The sequence below is a fragment of the Leptodactylus fuscus genome, chromosome 2 (assembly GCF_031893055.1).
Source record: "Leptodactylus fuscus isolate aLepFus1 chromosome 2, aLepFus1.hap2, whole genome shotgun sequence".
Classification (NCBI taxonomy): domain Eukaryota; kingdom Metazoa; phylum Chordata; class Amphibia; order Anura; family Leptodactylidae; genus Leptodactylus; species Leptodactylus fuscus.
Genome location: NC_134266.1, coordinates 156,016,476 through 156,040,894, shown reverse-complemented (window position 1 = coordinate 156,040,894; position 24,419 = coordinate 156,016,476). Strand labels below are relative to the sequence as shown.

Below are 24,419 nucleotides of genomic sequence, written 5' to 3'. Positions count from 1 at the left end.
ATAGGACGCCTTCTGACTGTTATATATATGAAAAATATTATACATTTTGAAACAGTTCTATACTACTGCAGATCCAAACTGTAATAGTGTATACATGGGCATAGTTAGTGGTTAGAACACCTACATACCTCCAAAGCGTAAAATAACTTTTTATAAATAATGCTTATAGTGGTGTCTTACCTCTGGGAATCCAACCAAGACTAATAATGTAAAGATATTTGTATTTTGTAGCTGGTGAGGCAACTGTTCCATACAGTGATCTGTGAAAGAGGTCATTACTTTGTGCCATTTTGGAGAGTTGTTTAACGCTCTCAGGATATCAGACATCGTGCACGCCCAGTCAAGACCAACTTTGCTAAACAAAAACAGGAAAAATAATTTAATATAAACTGAAATTGCTCCGTAAAACCAATTTACCCACATAAAAATCAGATGATTTTTTCCATTCATCATTAGACACCATGTCATATTATTTAGTACATGCGTTTTTGAAAGTAATAGCATTTTTTTACGCCCCTTTTTTAAAAATTTTTATGTCATACTTTATACTTTTTTAATTTTAAATATCTGGGAAGTTAAAAAATAAATAAATAATAATAATAGCACAAAATGCCAATACAAGACTTCTTAAGATTAAGGTTGCAAGTTGCAAAAAAGCAGCTTTTGTTGTTGCAGATGTTGCTGTGGTTTTTGAGCTAAAACCAAGAATTGTTACAAATGGAATGGGAAATATATAAGAAATACTTATTGCTCCACTGATCAATTCATCCCTGGCTATGGCTCAAAAAACCAAAGCAAAATCTGCAACCCAAAAAGCTGTCTTGCCACAATGTGGGGCCTAAGGGAGCGTTCACACTACTGTCAGTGTCAGACAGGTAGTGTCCGCTGCTACTGTCCGTTCAAAATCTTGTGTGGACATTAACAGCGGACACTAGCTGTGTCCGTGACATTCTGCATTCATTTAAATGAAGATTGGGTGCGTTGTTTTACACTCCGTGCCTGTCCTTAAGTGTCCGTTCCTAAAGATGTCTGACTTTTCAAGCGGACAGAAGAAACCTACATGTCTGGTTTTGTTGTCCGCTTGAAAAGTTGGACATCTTTAGGAACGGACACTTAAGGACAGGCACGGAGTGTAAAACAACGCACCCGATGTCCATTTAAATGAATGCAGAATGTCACGGACACAGCTAGTGTCTGCTGCTAATGTCCGTGCAAGATTTTGAATGGACATTAGCAGTGGACACTACCTGTCGGACACTGATGGTAGTGTGAACGCTCCCTTAGTCTAAAATTGGTTTCATCCCTCCATTATGGTAATTTTTATATGGAGAACACATGGTTTTGTCTTGCGGCGCTACAAGCATACACCTTATACATGGTGTTCCCTAGAAATTCATAAAATACCATTGGGGGCATTTGACCATATATTATTTCTTTTTAACTTTTGATTTCCCCCCTGTAACTGGGTTGACACATTAGCCACGGTTATAGGGGCAATGCAACCTTCTGAGCCTCACTGCTGAGCTGATCTGGGTCTGCTAAGTCAACAAGCAATCACTGGGACAGCAGCAGGGAGTGTCAGGGTCACATCCTACATACACAATGTTCATTGACCAATGTGTATAAAGTGATCAAGGAGGCAAGAATGGCAAAAGACAATCTCCATGCTCTCCACGCATACTTTGCAGCGCTGCTCACAAATATTTGTATTTATAAATGTATGCCACATTATAAGTTAAAATGCACATCTATCAGAAAATGTTAGAAACCAACCTGTCTAGACATAATGCTCCAAGGCTGAAAAGCAGTTGAGTAGTTATCCACCCATCTGGAACAGAACTCCCGTCAGCTGCAGATTGTACATTGTGCTTCGAAGACAGAACCTTCTTTACTGCATTATCTACCTCACAAGGGTTTAGCCTAAGGATTAACTGTCCCAGGAGGCCCAAGGTTAAATGATACGATTCATTTAAATGGCCAGCATTGGATATAACTACTTGAAACATTAGCGGCAACACTTGCTGAAGGTTCACTATGGAGCTTGCTGTATCCTGTAATAAGAAAAATGTAAGTTTCTAGTTACACTGGTTCACAAAAGGAATCACTATAATGGAATGAAATACTTTGTTAACTTGGATGCAAGAAATTTCTCATATAGTAAAAGCATTTGAGTTTATTGTATCTTTCTGGAACCATTCTAGAGAATTAGACTAAACCGCAATTTCAGACACCACCCAAGGACAAGAGGGGTGCTGTTTGAACAAATATCAGAGGCTTTTTTTCCTAATCATATGTAGCCTCTTTAAATGTACTGTATATGTGCATGAAAACTACGAAAATAAGGCCTTACCCATTTCAGAGGAGGCAACATGGCAGCTATCAGTCCCAAAATACGTTCCTGAGAGCATTCCGCAAAGACTTGATCAGGGCTTGGGATAATAGCCTTGTCAACAATATTCTTCTTGGACAAGTCTCCACCAACTACACAGTATGGAAATATAAGTGTATGCATTACTTTTACACCAAAATGTGAATGCAGATTGACTAGTATGCTATTTACTATATATTACTACCCCTGCCAGTGAGTAGAATGAAATTACTTACAGAGATATTGCTCTTTAGGTTGCTCTCCATCATCATCTTCAGATTTGGATTCTTTGGACGGCTGGTCCTTTTCTTGCTGGCCCCCCAGACTGCGTGTTTTGTTGAGGATAGGTATATTTGTATCTGTATCCCCTTTACTCTGCAGAAAGAAAACGCAAAAATAAAAAGTCATCATTCATACTTAAAAATAAAAAATGTATTACTGTAGAAATAGCTATAGTATATTACAAGAAATACCTTTTTTGGCACAGTAGGTTTTACTGTGATATCTGGAGCCTGAGTAGTTTTGGGTAACAGACTAGCTTTATCACCATCAGTAACCTCACCACTGGAAGACTCGCGAGAAGGTGACTCATGTTCATTACTGGTCCACATGGAGAGTAATGAAGATACTCTGACACCTAAAGAATCACAAAATATATATTTATTATGAGATACTGAAATTTCACCAAGTGGTGGTTATTCAAAGTGAATGTTCTCTTTTCATTACCACCCTTATTTTAGTATACCCCCTGCTCCTCTTCAATTTATTACCAAGGATAGGTCATGAATTGCTAACATACGGAAAACCAAAATCCGTGAACATAACCAACTAATAAGCAATGAATTATCCTTTTAGTCAAGTACTTAGAAATCTCACCCTTTCCTTTCTGTGCTTTCAAAAGACAACTTGCAACTAAATCTGTGCAGTTAGCCTGCAAACTCTGGGCACTGGAAACAACAGTGGAGTCAAGCTTCTCTCCATCATTTACTTCTTCACTGGCAAGGTCTGATGAGTAGAGAGCTAAGGCAGTGAAGAGTAACCACGAGTAGTTGTGTATGTACGGCTGGATCAGTCGCTGCCGATTGCTGATTTTATTAGTGACTGTTGGATAGATAGTGATACTATGGCTAGGCAAATGGCTGCAAATGGAAACAAAAGAACAGCATTATAGTTTAATATTAGTAAAATATTACACAAATACATAATTAAGTTCTTTTTTTTTTTTAAACTTGGGGCAGATATTAATTAACCCCTGTGGGGCTTGCATTTTTAAATATAGTCATTATATCAATTTTCCTACAAATATTTCTTGCAAGTTATAATGGAATAGAACTCTCTTGTTTGCATTTAGAAGCTGAAAGCCTGTCCTGATCACACCAATGAATGGCTCATTAAAAAAAACCTCTTAAAAACATAAATGATATCTAAGTCCGTAGCTACGGGGGATGATTTTCTGCTATTTATTTTATCTGATCCCACACCTTTACAGCTATTTACCTTTATTCCATGTGGGCTACAACTTAACCACATTTAAAGTAGCTCAAGACACCTCCAGTCTAATCATGGTGCAGGCTATTGTTCTTCTCCCTCCTACTGCAGCTCTGCCTCCTGTGATTGGTTGTTTTACATAAACAGAAGTCAATCGGGTGCTCGACAGGAAGTAACGGAACGGAGAGACTATTTCTGTTTTAGCAAGGGCAAAATGGTTATAAAGTACATGTGAAAATGGTCACACAAATACTGAGACAAATGAGCCTCAGTAAGGGGGAGCCTGGACGACAGCTTTAATAAGTCATTCAGTTGTGTGATCAAGTCTCTATGGTTTTCAGACTCTAGACGGAAACAAGAAACATTCCATTCACTGAAGCAAAAAAATTTTGAAAATTGTAAGAAGCTGAAACAGATCATAAAGGGCTCCCAAACTTTTCATTATACAATAGTTAACCGTCATTTACATAACCACAAAAGGCCATTAAAACTTATATTAACAGAAGTACAAATTACAAGTACCCTTCAGAGTATCTCATGGCAGCATAACATCCATAGCACAGATCAAAGTCATCGCATACATTGCAGTTGATTCTATGACCAATAATAAGTCCTTGGCAATGATCACATGCATATTCCATATCAACCATTTCATGATCATCTTCATGTCCCTCAGGCTTTACACCACCTATTATAAACAACATAGTATTAGGACATTAGCATAACTTTAAAAACATACCCAAGCAGTTAAATATTCTGTGTTCCTTACCGAGAAAGCACGTTTTGCATAAGTCCATGTCATTACATTGCAAACATCTGTATCGATGCCATGGAGCAATTTTATCACAACCATCACAGGATATTTCCACATTGAGCAGGTCACAGTATCTTGCGATAAACATGTGCATCTATAACCAGTGAAAGCAAGCTCAGGTTAAGCACATTATTTATGCAATTTACATCACTTCATGTATTTACAGGGACTGCACAATGAAGCCTTAGATTTTATTTCAAGAAATAATCTCTTACCTTCCTCCTCACATCTGGTTCAGCCTGACTTATCTTTTCATACCAGGTTTCAAACATCCCGTCTTTGCACTCTTCCAACCACAAAAGGTTCTGTCTGTAATCTGCTCTCTCATCTTCCTCCTCCCATGGACTGTGAATGGACATTTTAAACATGACAATATAAATATATGATTATATAATTTTTATTGGTTTTTTTTGGTGGTCTTAGCTGGAATCTTGTAGGAAGATTCAGTAACCATATCACAAGGCAGAGTACGGGAGGATGGGAAATAATAAGAGGGCACAATCACACATTAATTTACAATCTGTCATTAATAGAACCAATTCAGGTTAGGAAACAGTTTCTAGCCTTATTATAGAAGTAAAAACTTAATACCAAGCACAGTGCAAATTTGCACGAAATCTTGAGCATTCCTGTTTCAGTGGAAACAACTTAGAGCAACCTGTAAATAAAGCAGTCTATGGCATATGGATGGGATTTGCCACAAAGTAGTATTCTAACCCCTGATGTTGCTGCCATTTGTATGAGGCTGCAACTATTAGACCTTGCCAAGAAGGCTTTTATTGGATACTAGCAGGAGGACCTGGCTTCGCACGGGTATATTACATATTTTGTTTGTGTAGTGGCCCCATAAGAATTGTCCAATTTTGGGGCCACACGGTGGCTTAGTGGTTAGCATTGCAGCCTTGCAGTGCTGGGGTCCTGGTGTTCAATTCCCACCAAGGGCAAAAAAACATCTGCAAGGAGTTTGTATGTTCTCCCTGTGTTTGCATAGATTTCCATCCCATATTCCAAAAAGACATACTGCTAGGGAAAAATGTACATTGTGAGCTCTATGTGGGCTCACAATCTACATTAAAAAAAAAAAGAATTGTCCAATTTTGCACTGGTGTATTTTGTATGTTGTTTGTGTGTGTGTCCATAAGCATCATGTGATTATGTGTATCTCATATTGGATATCAGTGAAAAACCTGTGATCAGTTGTGTGAATGTGACCTTGTGTACCAGTGGCATCCACAGTGCCCTGCTTCTAACCTGGAGTAAAACTCTAATGTTTGGTACTCTGTGCAGAGCCGTGTATCTAATCCTCTGGCGTGTGCTACTGTGTGCTGAGGCATGTATCTAATCCTACGGCTTGTGGTACTGTGTGCAAAGGCACGTATCTAATCCTCCGTGTGGTATTGTGTGAAGAGGCGCATATCTAATCCTGTGGCGTGTGGAACTGCATGCAGATCGGCGTATCTAATCCACTCCCATCCACTAATCTATAGTCTATACTGTGTGTAGACGCACGTATCTAATCCTCTGGCATGTGGTACTGTGTGCAGAGGCATGTATCTAATCCTCCCCCGTGTGATATTGTGTGCAGTGGCGTGTATCTAATTCTCCCCCGTGTATCTAATCCTCCGGTGTGTGGTATTGTGTGAAGATGTGTGTATCTAATCCTCCCCCGTGTGGTATTGTGTGCAGTGGCCTGTATCTAATCCTCCGGTGTGTGGTATTGTGTGTAGACGCAAGTATCTAATCCTTGTTGGTGTGGTACTGTGTGCAGATGCGCGTATCTAATCTTCCCCAGTGTGGTATTGTGTGAAGAGGCACGTATTTAATCCTACGGCAAGTGAAACTGTGTGCAGACGAACGTATTTAATCCTCTGGCGTGTGGAACTGTGTGCAAACGCACGTATCTAATCATCTGGCGTATGGTACTGTGTGCTGAGATGCATATCTAATTCTCTGGTGTGTGGTATTGTGTGCAGAGGCACATATCTAATCCTCCCCCGTGTGGTATTGTGTGAAGATGCATGTATCCAATCCCCCGGCGTGTGGTAATGTTTGCCGACGCGCGTATCTAATCCTGATGTGTGGTACTGTGTGCAGATGTGCGTATCTAATCCTCTGGCGTGTGGTACTGTGTGCTGAGATGCGTATCTAATTCTCCGGCATGTGGTATTGTGTGCAGAGGCATGTATCTAATCCTCCCCCGTGTGGAACTGTGTGCAGATGCTCGTATCTAATCCTACGGCATGTGGTACTGTGTGCAGACGTGCGTATCTAATTCTCTGGTGTGTGGTGCTGTGTGTAGATGCGCGTATCCAATCCTTCCCCATGTGGAACTGTGTGCAGACGCACGTATCTATTCCTCCGGTGTGTGGTACTGTGTGCAGACACGCGTATCTAATCCTTCAGCGTGTGGAACTGCGTGTAGACGCGCATATCTAATCCTTGGTCGTATGGTACTGTGTGTGGACATGCGTATCTAATCCTCCGGCGTGTGGTACGGTGTGCAGACCCGTGTATCTAATCCTTCGGCATGTGGAACTGTGTGAAGACACACGTATCTAATCCTTCAGTGTGTGGAACTGTGTGCAGAAGAGCGTATTTAATCCTCTGGTGTGTGGGACTGTGTGCAGACGCACATATATAATCCTCCTTCGTGTGATACTGTGTGCTGATCTGTGTATCCAATCCTCTGATGCGTGTATCTCAGTTTGGATATCAGTGTTGGATTGTGCATGTGGAGTGACCGTGTGTATTACAATTGGAATATGAGTGAAAGACTTGCAGGTTTGTATTGGCTAAGAGGGGAGGGGGGGCATTGTGTTGGGAATGCTGTATCTCAGCAACGGTATGTCCGAGCAAGTTGGAGTCTCGTCTTAAACCTTCCAAATTTGGTGAAGATTAGTTCAGTCATTTGGTCGCGCATAGAGAACAGACAGACAGACAGAAATTAATTTTTATAATAGAGAGACATTCATTCAAAAGTTACAGTTTAGATTGTTTTGGATGTTTCTCAACACAGTTTAAAAAAAAACAAACTGTAAGACATTTTGCAAGACATACCTTGTATTTTCATATTATTCATACATACTTTATTTTCTATTGCTTACATAGCACCAACATATTCAAAAGAACTTAAAGTGAATCTGTCCAGTGATTTCTACTTCCCTATCTAAGAGCAGAATATAATAAAAGCTGAGATCCATCATATATACACTATATAGGTTTACATGATTCGAGGAAAGATTTCTATGTAAAAAGCAGTGTAAACATAACAGGACTTCCTGCCACAAATGATGACCTGCAACTTCTGCTTGTATCAGTGTGTGTACAGAAAAGGATGCCAAATCACCATGTATGGGCAGAAAAAGTAGGACTCTCACCGTCTCCTAGGTATCCTGCAAATCGTATATGATCTGGTGCTCTCTGACAGGGTAACAGGAATTACCCGACAGGTCTATTTTCATGGAAACTGGCAAACCAGGTATTAGCCTAGTCTCAAATGGGTCCACTAATAAAATCCCAAGCTCAGACACACACAAGCACATAATAGGGTCAATTTCTTTGAATGGATTAGTGTGCGGGAGAAATATGCACACACAGAAGCAAAGATCTTGTATTGTCTTTGCTATATACCATATATCAATAAAATCTACTATGAAAAAAAGGTTGCCCCAAGTTTTTATATTCTTATCAAACCATTTCTAATGAGCAAAGAGCCCAGATATGTATTGAGCACATAATACCTCACTATTTAAGAGAAAAGTTAACAGCATCTGTATCCATTTATATTTTCAGGTTTGCAGTCATTCAAGTGATCACTATCTGGGCCGAGAGTCAGGTAACCTGAGGTACATAGACACTTCTCACCTCACAACACTATCATGGGTACTTATGTTCTCCTGAGACATTGATAGAAGTAGTTCTGGAAGATCAATACTCTGAAAGAATGACAGATCTTGTGGCTCCCAGCTCATGTCTAGCATGTGCAGGAGTGTTGTCTGCACACATGATAAGGCTGGAAGAAGTGACCTGAGCAAACAAAGAGAAAGACAAGGTTTTACACAGCCATCATGAATAGAACACAAGCAGGTATATCACTGATAACTCAAGAGCTGCTTTTCCAGTTTGGCATGTTTACATGGATAACATTCAACTCCATCTAATCTGCGCTTCTTTTATTACCATTTTATCTCATTGGGCTGCATGACTGAGGCACTGTCTTCCTAATTACAACATGGGAGACAGATTTGCATGTTCTTCCCATTTTATCTCAGGATAGAAAAGAGTCTATGGCCTTCTGTCCTGAACCTTATTTATACCTTGAACATATGTAAAGATTTCAGTAATGTCTCTCCTTTCCTCAAGGCTATACACATGATATTCTGTAAGCCTCTCCTGATATATAGTGTGCTTTTTCGTAGCCTGTCTTTACACCGGTTATATTTTATCTATGTATTTTTGTAGGTGGGCTTTCTAGAACCGGACAAAGTATGCCACTAGTACTCTGTATCAGAATCACAAGGTCTCTTTTTACCATTGGTTATACTTCTAGCTATACAACCAGGCGTCCTAATAAACAAACAGGCGGTTCATGCATCTTGCTGAGGTTCCCAGTCTATCGCAATATATGTACATTTACAGAATTATTTCATTTAAAACGTTTTCCTAGCGCTTACAGCTGTTATCACATCACACCAATGAGAACAGAAGATCAAGAGAATAAAATGTAATCATTTCTTTCACACCTATTAAACATAACATTATAAATCACTTGATTAACATTGTGTATTGTGATCCCTCTTGTGCTAGCTCTGACCCTTCAAGGCATGAACTCCAGATCACTGAAGGTATCCAGCATAAAAAAGATACTTTAATTTCTCTCAGACACAAGGTGGGGCCCTCCATAGGTAAGAATTTTTGGGCAGCAGGGTGGCTCAGTGGTTAGTTAGTACTGTTGCCTTGCAGTGCTGAGCCCTCTGTTCAAACCTAGGACAACATCTGCAAGAAGTTTGTATGTTCACTGTTTGTGTGGTTTACATCTGGGTAGCCAATTTTCCTCTCACACGCCAAAGATATACAGACAGGGAATTTAGATTGTAAGCCCTACTCGGGACAGTGCTGACAATAACTCTAAGGCGCTGCAGAATATAATTGGGCTATATAAGTAAGCAAATATTTGGTGGTGGACATGTGCTGCCCCATAGACAGCAAGTGAATTAATTATTACAGTAATTTGTGTTGTTCTTCCCAATCAGACCAAAACAGGCAAGACCTCACTTCCTACAAACATCATTGAGCCTTGAGCACTGTTTGGCCCTGTTTCCAGTTCACCAGTTATCATTCCTTGGACTATTTTTGGTAGGTACTAATCTGTATATACCAGAAACACAAAACCTGCCATTTGGAGATGCTCTGACGCAGATTATCTAGCCACTACAATCTGGTTATTATCAAAGTCACTCACACCCTTAACTAGTCCATTTTTTTCGTTTCTAGCACCTTCAAGAACTGCCTGTACCTTGCGGTCTCCTATTTTCTACTTATCCACAGGCGCCATTTTAGCATAATGGCAAATCAATATATGCAAATATACAGGGATTTGACAAAATAAATATTATTAAGAACTTAAACGTACCTGTCATTAAGGCTGTTAAAACCCTTTACAGCATTAACCAAAAGCACAACCAGTCTGTAGTATGACTCTCTGACTTCTCTATGCAGTTCAGCTCCACAGCCTTCCAAATGACCAAAATAGCTTAAAAGCAAATAAGGGAGAATAGTTAATTTTGTAGCTTTCTGTGTTACTTTTGAATGGTTGTAAGGCATCAAACTTGTACAATCATTCAACAATAATACATAACAGATACTGTTTAAAGGAAACCTGTCACACTTAAAATGTAGTGCAAGCTACAGACAGCATGTTATCGAGCAGGAGGAGCTAAGCAGTTACATATAGCTTTTTGGGAAAGAATTTACTATGACTTGTAATGTATTTATTTAAAAAATAAAACTAATCTGTAGGCATATTTAGGGTCAATGACAACCAGTGAATAGGACCACCTACTGAACTCTTAAAGGGGCTCTATCATTGGGAAAAGTCATTTTTAACTAATCACATCCTTGCATAGCCTTTAGAAAGGCTATTCCACACCTACCTTTAGTATGTAGATTGCCTCAGTGGTTTCTGAATAAGTCTGTTTTTATTCATATGGTAATTAGACTGATGCACGATGCATCGTGCACCCCTTTATTGTTTCCTATGGGAGTATACAGCACAGGCTGCTGCTGCTGATGACTCAGCTTCCTGTTTGCCTCACACACATAGGAGATAATAACAGAGACGAGTGCTGCTGGGAACTTCCTGTGCTGGCTGGAAGCTCATTAGCATATGAATAAAAGCTGACTTATTCAGAAACCACTGAGGCAATTTACATACAAAAGGTAGGTGTGAAGTAGCATTTCTAAAGGCTATGCAAGGATGTGATTAGTTCAAAATGACTTTTCCCAGTGATAGAGCCCCTTTAAGTAACGAATGTGCAGAGAAACAAAAAAAGAAATTAAAACTTGTAATGAACCCTTTCCTCCAAACTAGATTTCAATCTGCTCAGATCCTCCTGCTCTATAAGGGTATGTTCACAAGAAGGAAAAGGTCGCGGAAACCTTTTCCGCCGTGTAAACATTCTGCGCGGCTAGCCACAATGGGATGCCGATGCAGCATTAGCATTCCATTTCCGTTTAAGCCCGAATGAATGGGCCTAAACAGGAGTGTGTTTCGAGCCGCGGACACCACGGCTGAATCAGCCGCGGAATCCACAGCAAGATAGGGCATCTAGCTTCTTTTTTCCACTACTATTTAGCAGAAAGAAAAAAAATGAGCGTCTCCCACTGAAGTCAATGGGAGCCGTTTTTACAGGTGGATTTTGAGGCGGATTCCGTGTAAAAATCTGCAAAAAATCTTCATGTGCACTAACCCTAACATGCTTCTTATAGATCAGAATACATTTTTAATATGACAGGGATATCATTATCTGAACAAAGCACCGCCAACACACAATCATAATACTGGCAGATTTCACAGAACCCTGGTTGGGAAACCCTGATGTAGGGTATCATGACACCCAGAACAATACTTACTTGGTGAAGTCGTTCTGGCAAGCAAGCAGCTCCAATAAGAAGAGTACACAGGGGGGCTGAAAGAAATGAGGCTGGCCCAGAGTATCTAGACATTCCTGAATTATTTTGAGCACCTTAAGAATGCTTTCAGCCTGTGCCCTTCTGAGCGAAAGGACCTGCAGAACACTTGTAGAAGGAAACAAAAAAAATAAATGGAACTTTTACTTAAAATGAAGCCATTTTTCTAACAAAGCCTATTTTTTGAAGATGAAATAAGTAGCCAAACTTTTTAATTATTCCAAGCTCTACTCGCTGCACTCTCAAACACCCACATTAGCTTCACTTCTGAATATTGTAGGCGCTGCCATATTAGAAATTCTTTCCTCATAAAAGGATAATTAGAAGACATTTATACAGATGACTGATCTGCTTTGATCACTTTACGATGGCATTTTTCATAATACCTTCTGCTAAAAGCCTTAAGGTCTAAAAATAACAAAAGGGAAGGAACGTTTTGAGTCTTTACCTTTCATGGGAAATTGTTGGATCTTTTACAAAATCTAATATATTCTTCACAATGGGATACTTTTCCTTCACAGAGGGTAACACCTTTGCTTCTTCCATGGAGCGAAATGAGAGCAGCCGTAGTCTTGCCCGACTAAATGTGGTCTTACGAGTAGGAGTAGGGGGAGGAGAGGCAGGTTCTTCTGATTTTTCTGCTTTCATCTGAGAACCTATCGGGGTCTCATATTTAAAGAGTTCTGATTCTTGTTTTTTTTGAGAGTCCTGGTCAGGCACTTGAAACTTTCCAATGAGACCAGGGTGAGCAGCTTCAGGAGAGGCATTAATAGGTGAGGCACTTGAAGCTTGAAAATCTGCCTCCACAATCGAACCTTTTCTCTGACTGTTTAATAAGAAATCCTCATCTGCTGAAATACAGGTATCTAACTGGGGCCGTGATGTAGGTATAAAACGTAGGAGTAAAAGACACTTCTCAATGCACTGTTTTGCTGTAAGAAAAAACCATATATCAAATACATACAAACATCTTCAATCGGGAAAGTGGAAATCAAATCAATGTCAGAGACAGTTTAATGTTAAAGTCAGTTTAAAAGAGTGTAAAATGAGAACAAATGTATATTTCATAAGCCCTCGAGGCTAACAATCACTTTCAGAAAAGAAAGCAAATACATTTACGCATTTTAATGACAGAAAAAGTCGCAACGTTTATACAATACAAGAAAGTTAACCACTAGTGAAAAACCATCATCTAACAGCCCCACATATATTTAAGCAAATTAACCCCTTCCTTCCGCTGGCATTTTTCAATTTTTGTTTTTTTTGATTCCCTGCCTTTCAAAACCCCATAACTTTGCTATTTTTCCGTTAAAAGACCCATATGAGAGCTTAATGTAAACGAGAAATTGTACTTTGTAATGGTATCATTTAATATTCCAAACAATGTATTGGAAAGCTGGAAAAAAAAAATTCAGAATGGAGTGGAACTGGAGAAAAATTGCATTTGTGAGACTCTTATAGCCTTTAAGGCATTCAGTGTGCAGCCGAAAATGACAGGTCACCTGTAAATTTACACATAAAAAAATTATTGGAGTCGCTTAATTCTTGACACTGCAGGAGTCTTGCAAGGCCAGATCTACCTTTTAGTGATACCATTTTGGCAACATTCTAAAGTGTGCTTTGGTGCTATGAGCTTCACGATATGGGGAAAATAATTTTATATATATTTATAACCATTATATTAGCCCACCCACCATGGGGGAACTTTAACCTGCAATGCTTTGATGGCAAGTCCCATAGACTGCAATACAACTGTAACCAGTCAACAACTATGAAAAATACACTTTGTGTTCTGTTCATTTGGATTTGCCAGAAAGTCAACAATAAAACAGTATCTGGAAATAGATCTAGCAACATGTTACTAGTGTATTTCCAGAGATCACACTTTTAGAGGGTTTTCTCTTGTAATGGAAGAAAAAGTTGTGCATGCAGGATTTTTAATTCTGTTACAAAAGTAAATAAATATAACAGAAAACAGCATCCGCCATGGTGTCTACATTATAGTCAATGGGAACGGACATTAAGTCAGTCTGTGTCCATTACTCCGCCACAGTTAATGTCCATTGAATTCATCCTAAGACGGACTACAGCAATGGACATTTACAAAGCTAGTGTGAATCCATCCTAAATTTACTCTGTTGTACAACATACAGCAGTTGAATTGTGTCCACAAGAAATAGATAGGCAGATTCAGAATATCTAATTGAAATATTATGATACAGTATATGAGCCTTACCTAAGGTATCTGGGTTAATCTCTGCTCCATCAACAACAAGTTTGTCATTTCCACCAATATGAAGTGATTTCTGCTTCATTTCTAGCTGTACATGAAATAAAATATCCCCATATGAAATCAAACACCATTAAAACATTTTATCTCATCACTGTGGAGGACATGACATAACGCATTGGGTTAATTTACCACCACTATTAGACAGTGCAAACAGACTACAAAGTATTAAAAGTGCCAGATTTATCACCATTTGCAATTTATTCCCTGTTACGTAGGAAGTTCCATCCTTAGTAACCTTTAAAATAAAGATGTGATCAAGGTGAATGGGGAGGAATAATTGGCAGCTGATAGGACATCATGAATGAAGGCTAATAAGTCAGACTGCCCAAGCAAAACCCTGCAGATATTTCAATTTTTGATGAAAATAATAATTTAATAATAAATTTTATATAGCGCCAACATATTCCGCAGTGCTGTACAATTTGTAGGGTTCAAGTACAGACAAAAAGATACATTACAAAGAAATAGTCACTTCACACAATGGGACTGAGGGCCCTGCTCACAAGAGCTTACAATCTATGAAGTAGAGGGTGTGACACAAGAGGTAGCAGGGGCGGCATTGCTTATACAGAGGTCAGACAATTTTGTAATAGAAGTGACTGTCATTACACAAACAAAACTGTATGGGCAGTCACCAGTCATGTCCTTTAACATGCAGATGGTGCTTGGACATATAAAGTTAGCCTGAAATGGCATCATATCATGTGGGGTAATGTGGGAGCTGGAACAGAGGAGGGTTTGTTTTAGGGTTTCTAATTACGGTATGGAAGGGTTTACATTAGGTATTGTGATAGGCCTGTCTGAAAAGATGTGTCTTTAGTTTGCGCTTAAAACTGTAGAAATTGTGAGTTAATCTGATTGTCTGGGATAGGGCGTTCCAGAGAAGTGGTGCAAGTTGGGAGAAGTCTTGTATACGAGCGTGGGAGGTTCTGGTAATAGAGGATGTTAGTCTTGGGTAAGTGAGTGAACGGAGAGCACGGATTGGGCGATAGACAGAGATGAGGGAGGAAATGTAGGGAGGTGCAATATTATGGAAAACTCAGGTAACCTGTAATTTTGAACTATGCTACATGTGTAGTAACTTTGCATGTCAGAATTCTGCTACATTTTCGTTACTAAATTTACCCCAATAACTCCTAAGAAAACAAATACAAATTCTTACCATCCATATTCTAATGCCATCTGCTAGAGCATACACCTGTGAAAATTCTTCACTTAGACCAAGGCTGCCACTGCTGAGAACTGTAAAGAATGCAAATAAAATAGTGATTATTTCTTTTATAGAGCACCACTTTACAATATTTGTTGCTTTCTCAATGCAATAATTTCAGTGCTACGGTCAGATGTCAGAAACCAAAGTGACCACTATTAAAAGGAACCTGTTATTAAAATGCAATATAGTCAAATAGCAGGAGGAGGACCTGGGCAGATCTAGATCTTGCTATACTTGTGGGAAAAGTTTCAGTAGAGCCTGTCTTTTATTAATTTACATATTTGCTTATTCTACGCTTAGAACTTATAACTGGTTCAGGGAGGCTGTCCTAACTAGTATCTATCTCTGCATGTAGTGTTTATAGAAGAATAAAATATGAATATTAAGCAAAACCTATTACCACCATATTTCAATTAATATTTTTCTCTGTATAAAATAGAACACACCCTCTTTAAGCAAAAGCCTGCTCATATGCAATACATTTAACTACAGTCAAGAGCTAAAATACCAGCAGTTTTGCAAAGTTTCCCTCAGTAAATTTAATCAATTTATTACCATGACTTCCACTAAATATTTAAGATAAATATGATTAGTCACTTCTACCAAACTCAAGACAATATTATTTCTTCACTCAACCATGACCATCCTTAAATGGGAAACTTTCATATTGAATGGATGATGCCCAATTTCTAATAAGTCTGAATATTAGATTGCTAAGTTGTATGCTTGAATTGCTTGGAATTTATATATTTATTTTTAATTACAGCTGTGACCATAATCATAGTAGATTCCACCCTGTTCACGCAGCAGAATATGACAAGGATTTTACCCTGATTCAACAATTTTCATTATCTTCACTGAAAAAATAAGCATCCTATGCAATCTTGTCACGGATTTCACAGTTGATTCAGCCATGGAGCCTGCGGCTTGAGAATCTTAGATCATTAGGCCATTTATCTGGGTATAAGCAGTAGCTGAAAGCAGATGATGAGGCTGCAGCACTTACTCGAAGCACCATTGCCTTTTCAATCAACTGATCTGCAGCAGTACAGAGAGTGGGACCTACTAATCTGATAATCCATCACTAGGCAGTTAAAGGGGTTGTCCCATCACAAGGATCCTATCTATACTGCTTGTTAATGTGGATGTAAGACTTTTCCTAAATACACTGCTTCAGCAAAACTGCTTTGTTTGGCCACTATCTCACTTTATTCAATTCTTTGTGGCCACAGCCCTTGACTTAGCTGCTCATGAGTCAAGTGATGTATCTGCTGCTCTCAGGGGGAGGGAGGAGGGGCTAAGTGCACAGGAGCGAGCCTGTGTATCTAGCTATTCCTGTGTCTACACCACGTGACCTAGGTCCTGCACTCAGATAGGGGAGAGGAGCTGCTTTCATTTCTAAACTGTCTTCTGTTCTCCCAGTTATCAGGCTAGCTAACTCATTTGTGTTCATTATGGCAGAGACAGGCAGTCTCTGTATGTAACACAGAATGCAGTTGCTGCTGCCTGTACTTCATAGTCCAATATGGGTGGGCGGAGCTACACAAATTTTAAGGCGGAGCTAAACGGGAGGTTGCATGTGAAACCCCGCCCACCAAATGATGCAAGAAACCAGGAAGAAAGAAGATTTTACAGCAGTGAAGACTGCTGAGTATGTGACGTGGGAATACCCCTTTAAGGCTTTCATCCCTGTGATGGTAGCGGTTCCCCCTATAAGGGTTATTTTACTCTAACCATGTCTGTAGATATGTACTGTCTCATGTACTGTTTAATGGCGGATTCTTACTATGTGTATTGAAAGTATATACTCTATGATCACTATTATCTGATTATTATACCAGTGTATACATATTGGGTCAGCTTTTCATTATTAGATTATTAGACTATATTTTGTACTCCTACTTTTTGGGACTTTTCATGATCTTTTTGGGGGGGCATCCCTGGCTACTAGAGATGAGCGAGTACTGTTCGGATCAGCCGATCCGAACAGCACGCTCGCATAGAAATGAATGGACGTAGCCGGCACGCGGGGGGTTAAGCGGCCGGCCGCCGTCAAAGCGGAAGTACCAGGTGCATCCATTCATTTCTATGGAGCGTGCTGTTTGGATCGGCTGATCCGAACAGTACTCGCTCATGTCTACTGGCTACTTGTCTTTTGGGGGGTTGCGGTATTTGTCTGCTAATAGTTGGCGATATTTGTCTGCTAATTGTTAGTGGACCCTCCTTTGTTTGTCTCCATGTGTTATTTTATGTTTATTATTTGTGGTTAATTAATAAAATGTATTTATGTATTTTATTCTTGGTTCCTTTTTTTCTTTTTGGAGTTATGCTATGTTAGGTTTGTGGGAATCATTTAAACTTCTTTTCCATTTGTGGTTATATTAATTGGTTCTATTTACTAAAAAGTTGTGCCAGAATTCTGGGCAAATATGTGGCAAAAAACTGGCAAATGTGCTGAGCACCACCATTTTTATTTTTTTTTTTAATTTCAGACACCATCTGTATCTTGTCTCACAAGAAGGCATGGTTTAGTGGGAAGAGTGTTACGTAGGGCTCATTCACACATCTTTTTTTCACATAGTTTTTCAGTGCTGTCACTGTTTTGATTGCTATAGTTGGTTTTTTTGTCATTGTTGACCATTATACAGCATGTCTATTTTTCCTACAGTCTCTCTGTCTCCTACAGTTTGTGAAAAAAATGAGCATATGAGTAGAAATATTAAATACGATGAAAATTTATGCTGTCCGCAAAGGGGTATGTGAATCATTAGTGTGAATAAGCCCTAAAAATGAGGGGCGCGGGTAAACACATAAAATCCTGACCCATAAAATGTGTAAAATTTTTAGTGAATTTTTTGGCATAAAGTAAGCCAACAACTAGGTAATGTAACAATAGGTTAGACAGTCTAAAATAAGCCATGTTTATCATCCCACATCAACCCCTTAGATAAATCGGGCGCATTTTAAAACTGTCTAGTCCAAGTTTACATTGGTCCTGTAAATAAATCGACTGAAAAAATAGAAGAGAACTAAAGATAATACTCAGCCCAAATATGACTCGTGATTCCTTGCGGCTAATTGATGACCACCCGTGTATAACCGACTTGACTCTGCCCGGAAAACTGCTCCCTCGGCTCGGAGCGATATATATGAAAATCCTCGACACAAAAAGATCCAGTAAGGTCCGTGGAATAAAAAAAAATAATTCTTCTTCTTTATTGATTACATAGTTGTCACGTGTTTCGGATTTACTCCTTCTTCCGAGTCAGACTCGGAAGAAGGAGTAAATCCGAAACGCGTCAATCTGACGCATTTGCATTATGTATACCATTGCGTTTTTATGACAACTATGTAATCAATAAAGAAGAAGAATTTTTTATTCCACCACGGACCTTGCTGGATCTTTTTGTGTTGGTGATTTTCATACATTGGTCCTGGGCTACTGATGGATAGGGGGAAGAAAGTACCTGCCACTAGGAGAGGGGAAGATTGGGCAGCAATGCTGTTACCAACGATGGAGCACAGTGGTGTTTGACACGTGTGCTTGGGTATTTTGTGATGCACAGTGGTATTTTGTCACTGTTAGGGTGAGATGTGCTGTACTGTGGTGATAAGCATGACTGAAGAAGGAATTTGTGCTGCGCTGTGGCATTTGGCTCTTCTTATGCTAGACACTGGCTTTTGCCACTGCAGAGGAGGTATTTTGGGCAGCAATGTGGCATTTGGTATTTCAATGAGTATTACGTATGCTATACTACAAAATTTGGATACCACTGGTGAGAGCATTATGTGCACAGCACAGCGGCATTTGTTAGGCACCCCGCATTTCTTCGCTGGTGAGGTCAAATTAAAAAAAAAAATAAACTTGAGAAACCCTTCTGTAGAAAATAATAAAGTTCGCCTTTTATTATTTTATATTACAAGTGGAAATCTAGAGCTAGATACAGCATTTCTAGCTGAACTGACCAAGTTAAGCATACATGTATATAATGGGAAGAAGGCTAGGATATAAAACTCTACAGCAATCTAAATCGTATAGCCAGAAAAAAGTGAAATATCTTTTAGCTTAAGAAGTGTTTTGTGGGTTGTGTGCGACTGACTAAAACCTATGACATGTTAAAGCATTGGCTCATGCTCTCAAGAATGGACTCTTTCAAACATTGTTTATATTTGCAGCAGGAAAGATTTAGCAGGCTGAAATGTTGCCTATACAAACATTGAAAGTGAAAACCCATAGCATTGCCTAGAGGATCAATGTACCCACCAGGTTCTCTTTTACCTTATAAACCATATAACATATACATACTGTACAGTAACCTAACTTTGGTTTGCAGGCCAGTTAGAGAACATCACATGCATAGCAGAGTTACAAATATCTCAGTGCTAGAAGAGTTCACAATTTAGAATGCAGAGGATCCATCTTGGCATATTAATACACAATGTATTTACCATATTTTTGCAGTTTCCCATACAATTGTGGCGTAAGATACACTAGTGCAGCAAAGGTGCAGTTCACAGCTTGATCAACCGCAGAACCCGCCACTATATCATTCTTTGCCAGCTGTTTTCTAATGGCTTGCACCAGTCCTTTGAAAAGTTCAGAATTAGGGCCACAGAAATCCTGGGTAGGATCTGAGTTGGCAAAGTCAAGGAGAAAGTTACGACAGTCATCTGTATGAGAGTTCTTAGTCTGGAAATAAAATAATAATGTAAAAGAGCATTTACATAATATAAAGGTACAACTCAACACTATTGCTTGCAATTTTGCTCTATTTGATAAGTATCTTGTTTAGAATTAACTACTTTTCTTTTTAGCTTTAGGCATAACTGGCCGTCTTTCTAAAAATAAATCAACTCTCAAATTTATATCAATTAAAATTCACTTTTTTTTCTACTTTAGGGAAGTTTTCTTGCCATCTACAATTGCATACAAGCATTGGAGTGGTAGTGGACCTTCCCCGGCAGGTCTAGTAAGATTTGTAGTCACATAGTTTGTAGGGGAAGGAGGGCATATATAGGCCAAGTTGAAGCACTGTTACCAACCACAGAATAAATGGACAGGAATTTTTAAAACAAATAAATAGAAACCTATTTTGTTTTAGTAGCATGGCCATTTACAGCAAAGGCTAAAAACAAGTAAGTCTTGGACATTCTATTTAAAAGTAGGAAATGCACATTAACAAAAAACATTACACTTGTTACAGATAACACATTTACAAGATAACCAGCCACTACAAAAGTGACTTTTATGGGTCCTATTCAAAAGCAAAAAAGGAACCTGTCTGGAGATTTTTTGTGATACTAGACCACTAGTGTGTCCTTAGAGATCAGAGGTTTTTCATTCCAAACCTGCCAAGGCAAGCGAGTCTGACCCAGACCAAGAGAGATCAGCTGCTGGGACACATGAATTTCTCTAGTGAAACTGTAGCAGTACACTTTATTGTGTATGCTTATGATAGGCAGGTTTACACACTAGACCACCAGTCCATCAGGAAATACTAGTGGTTTAGTGTCCCAAAAGCTCCTGGCAAGTTCTCTTTAAAATACAATCTAGTAAACGTGACTAAGGCTGGGTTCACATACGAGTTTGACTCTCTGTGCGAAAACAGTTTTTGAAACCATCTCAAAAACTGATTTTGAACGGTTCATTTTAGAACCCACCGATTTCAATGGGTTGTAAACTCATCCAAAGGTGTAACTTTAAGGATACAGCAGTCAATCTGCATTTTTAACATTGAGGTCAATGGCTAAGGAAGGTGGACACAAACAAATTACAGACAGTAATCTATTTTTGTCGGTCTTGCAATCAATTTTTCCCTATGAGAATACTCATAATGGAGGGGGAAGAAGCCCCCCAAAAAACAGATTTCTCAAAAATGGACCTCTAATCTGTCTAAAAAGTTGGATTCGGGTATCTGCTGTGCAACAGTTTGTAATCCTTTTTAGACCAAATGTGTTTTTATGTTTTTTGCGGACGGATGCCAGGCATAAGTGAGAACCTAGTGTAACTGAAGCATACAATAGGTGTGATGTGCTTCAAAAATTCTTTTTTCTATTCGGAGGCAGCAAACCTGCCCAGTCCTGCGCTCGGGTGAAAAATCAATACAACTGTATCCAGTCTAGAGAAAGCTCTGTGAGCACTGCTTAGACTAGATGCAACAGTATCAACTGCTAGGCAAGAGTACAACTAGCTAGAGTACAGGTTTGCTGATTTTAAAAAGTAAAAAAATAAAAATAAAAAGATGCCATCTCTCACTGACCGCAAACAAATGAACAAATATCTTGAAAATGGTGACTGTGGCAAAAGATGTATTGGAAACTAGTATGACTTTTTATTTCTATGGTAATTAAAGGGGTTTTCCAGGTTTTATAACACTGATAACCTAGATTTATGATAAGCCATCAATATCCCATTAAAAAGAATAGAACATCCAGGACCCCAGCAGATCAGCTAATCTGCATGAGTGCTCCTGCTAGTGCCCCTTCCACTTCATAGGCCAGTGATGTCACATTCATTAGTGCCCTTTGTGCTGCTTAGCCCTATTCTTGGGAGTGGGGCTCAGTTGTAATACCAAAAACAGTATCTATAAAATGTATGGCAATGTGGTCAGTGAGTAGTGAAGAAGCTGCAGCTCTCACCAAAACTCTGAAGACTTTTGAAACCATTATCAGTGATTGCATAGTGTCAGTCACTCACCATTCTGATAGTGAGAGCCTACACTAAGGACAGGTTATCCATATATTGTTCTCAAAAGACACCCTAGGGAGCCTTCACACGGAGTAAACACGTGTGTATTTTTGCAAAATACACATGTAAAAATAAGACTCCCATTGACTTCAATGACATTTTACAGGCGTATTTTTACACGTGTAAAAAATATCATTGAAGTCCATGGGAGTCTTATTTTTACACGTGTAATTTTTATACGTGTATTTTACAAAAATACACGCGCGTTTACTCTGTGTGAAGGCTCCCTTAATATTATTTCTATAAAACCACACAGAGTATTATATCAAAAGTGAGCATACAGATCTTTAACAAATATGGTTTAGAGTTCAAGAAAAAAAAAGAAAACAATATAGAGCCATTACATTTAATGCTGATCTGTATGTGAATTACTTTGTCAGCTTTGCACAGAATAATATACTCAAAAAATAAAATTAAGATACCTCATTATATCCTTGCTCTTGGATACTTGGTTTTATTACCAAATTGTTCTCCGTGCATATCTGATGACTAAATACAGATTTCCATAGTGGGGAACTAACAACTGAGGTTATCTTTGTGGATGGCAAGTCTGCAACAGGTCCCAATTCTAAACAAATAAAATCATACAAATTAAAAGCTTTCATAATAAGGAAACACTAAGTAATAACAGTGATGTATTATAATTATGATACAACTTGCTGTGAGGACTGTAACTAGGAAAAATAGGAACGTCTTACCGCATGTGGACTTCATGGCCATAGACCGAGATGCCAGGCGGCCCAATAAGCGTGCAACAAGCAGCTGTAAATCTGAACTCCAAGAAAGGGCAATATCTGGCAAGCCATAAGCAGTCACCGTAAACTTAAACCCCCACTCATTATTGCTACTGTCCGAGAAGAACAGAAACTGAAGTTGTGGACCAGCCTTGAAGGTCACTTTCTGAAAAGTTAGAAACAAGGTCAAATATTACAATAGATAAATGCTTTGAACATGCCAAAAAAGCTCTCTTCTCCTTATCTACCCACAGTTATGGAACAATTTATGATAGAAGTCTTACTATGAAAACATCAGTGTATTGTCATAATAAAGTAATACTTGGAGGGTTACTGTATAACATCAACACCCTCAAAATGCAAAAATGAGGGGCAGAAAAAGCAGCTCTTGATTCAGAGTAGCTGTGGATGGTTATGGATTCTCCTTATAGGGATATTTCAATTAATTCAAGTTACCCCCCTTATCAAAGAAGGGCAAGGGATGCAGAAGCTGCTGATCAGTGTGGGTCTCAGTGGTCAAACCCTCACAGATCACAAAGTTATCCCGTCTCACGTGAAATACCCCTTTAACCCCTTAACGCTAAATCACATACCTGTACTTCAGGGAATGTGGTTAGTTCCCGCATTCCCACGTACCTGTACGTGATTGAGATTGCACGGGCTCAGAAGCAGAGCCCGTGCGATCTCCACGGGAGGCCGGCTGTATCTGACAGCCAGGCTTCCCCTGTAGCAGCAGGGACGGTGATTGCACCGACCCCCGCTGTTTAACCCTTAAGGTGCCATGATCCATAGTGATGGATAGAGAGTCCATAGAGGAAAACTCTGCAAACTTTCTGTGAAAGGCGCTGTCCATATATAACCTTTTTAGTAAAGACCACCACCCAACTGATCAGGGACACAGTGAGAATCAAATGATATGTATGTCATTTAGTATGTTGTACTTGGTGACAGGTCCTCTTTAAACAAAGTTCCTTTCCCTAAAAAAAATCAAGCACATTTTCTGTGAACCAGTAAAACATGGTCTAAAACTAGATACACCAAATGTGCCAGATTTTGGCATGTTATAAAACAAGGTCAAGTTGCAACGTTAATAGTAAATCTGCACCGTTTGGCTTCTATCACTTACTTTTGGCCACTTGTCAGTACCAACTTTGTGATCATAGCGAACTTTGCCACCCCTGGCATCTGTAAACTCCAAATAGTCATATCTGCAATGAAATATAAAATTTGTTTATTAAGGTCATTTACACATATCAAACATTGATATAATTTGATTGCTACAATTACTTCTCCATGTATAAATACCAAATAATCAGCAATAAAACCATCAGCTGTTATTGATTAAAATGACACATTACAGTGTCACAGTACAGTGAGGTTAACTAAGTTTTCACTGCCAGACTTTCCACGTACATTGCTGCTAGAATCAAAATGGAAGCAGATGTATAGTAAATATAAAAGTGTCTACTCAATATGCATAGTAATTTTTCAAACCACTGGTTATTTGCCTATGCTGTTATAAGCTGCGGGGTATAAATACAGCTATAGATTGTAAATTTTATGCAAGAAATAT

General features: G+C 39.0%; 1 protein-coding gene across 1 annotated transcript in view; it reads right to left on the bottom strand.

The window, feature by feature from the left end:
• Positions 1 to 24,419, bottom strand: part of ZZEF1 (zinc finger ZZ-type and EF-hand domain containing 1) — an 88,915-nt gene that overhangs the window by 28,863 nt on the left and 35,633 nt on the right. The window contains exons 23-41 of the mRNA XM_075264845.1: positions 23,973 to 24,054; positions 22,811 to 23,012; positions 22,535 to 22,680; positions 19,814 to 20,054; positions 15,314 to 15,393; positions 14,095 to 14,179; positions 12,307 to 12,790; positions 11,802 to 11,966; positions 10,303 to 10,422; positions 8,535 to 8,696; positions 4,886 to 5,015; positions 4,626 to 4,764; positions 4,379 to 4,544; positions 3,245 to 3,507; positions 2,842 to 3,005; positions 2,605 to 2,743; positions 2,351 to 2,481; positions 1,774 to 2,051; positions 181 to 355 (exon numbers count right to left, since the gene is read on the bottom strand). Coding sequence (XP_075120946.1) covers positions 181 to 355; positions 1,774 to 2,051; positions 2,351 to 2,481; positions 2,605 to 2,743; positions 2,842 to 3,005; positions 3,245 to 3,507; positions 4,379 to 4,544; positions 4,626 to 4,764; positions 4,886 to 5,015; positions 8,535 to 8,696; positions 10,303 to 10,422; positions 11,802 to 11,966; positions 12,307 to 12,790; positions 14,095 to 14,179; positions 15,314 to 15,393; positions 19,814 to 20,054; positions 22,535 to 22,680; positions 22,811 to 23,012; positions 23,973 to 24,054 — 3,352 coding nt within the window. The remainder of the gene's footprint in view (positions 1 to 180; positions 356 to 1,773; positions 2,052 to 2,350; positions 2,482 to 2,604; positions 2,744 to 2,841; positions 3,006 to 3,244; positions 3,508 to 4,378; positions 4,545 to 4,625; positions 4,765 to 4,885; positions 5,016 to 8,534; positions 8,697 to 10,302; positions 10,423 to 11,801; positions 11,967 to 12,306; positions 12,791 to 14,094; positions 14,180 to 15,313; positions 15,394 to 19,813; positions 20,055 to 22,534; positions 22,681 to 22,810; positions 23,013 to 23,972; positions 24,055 to 24,419) is intronic.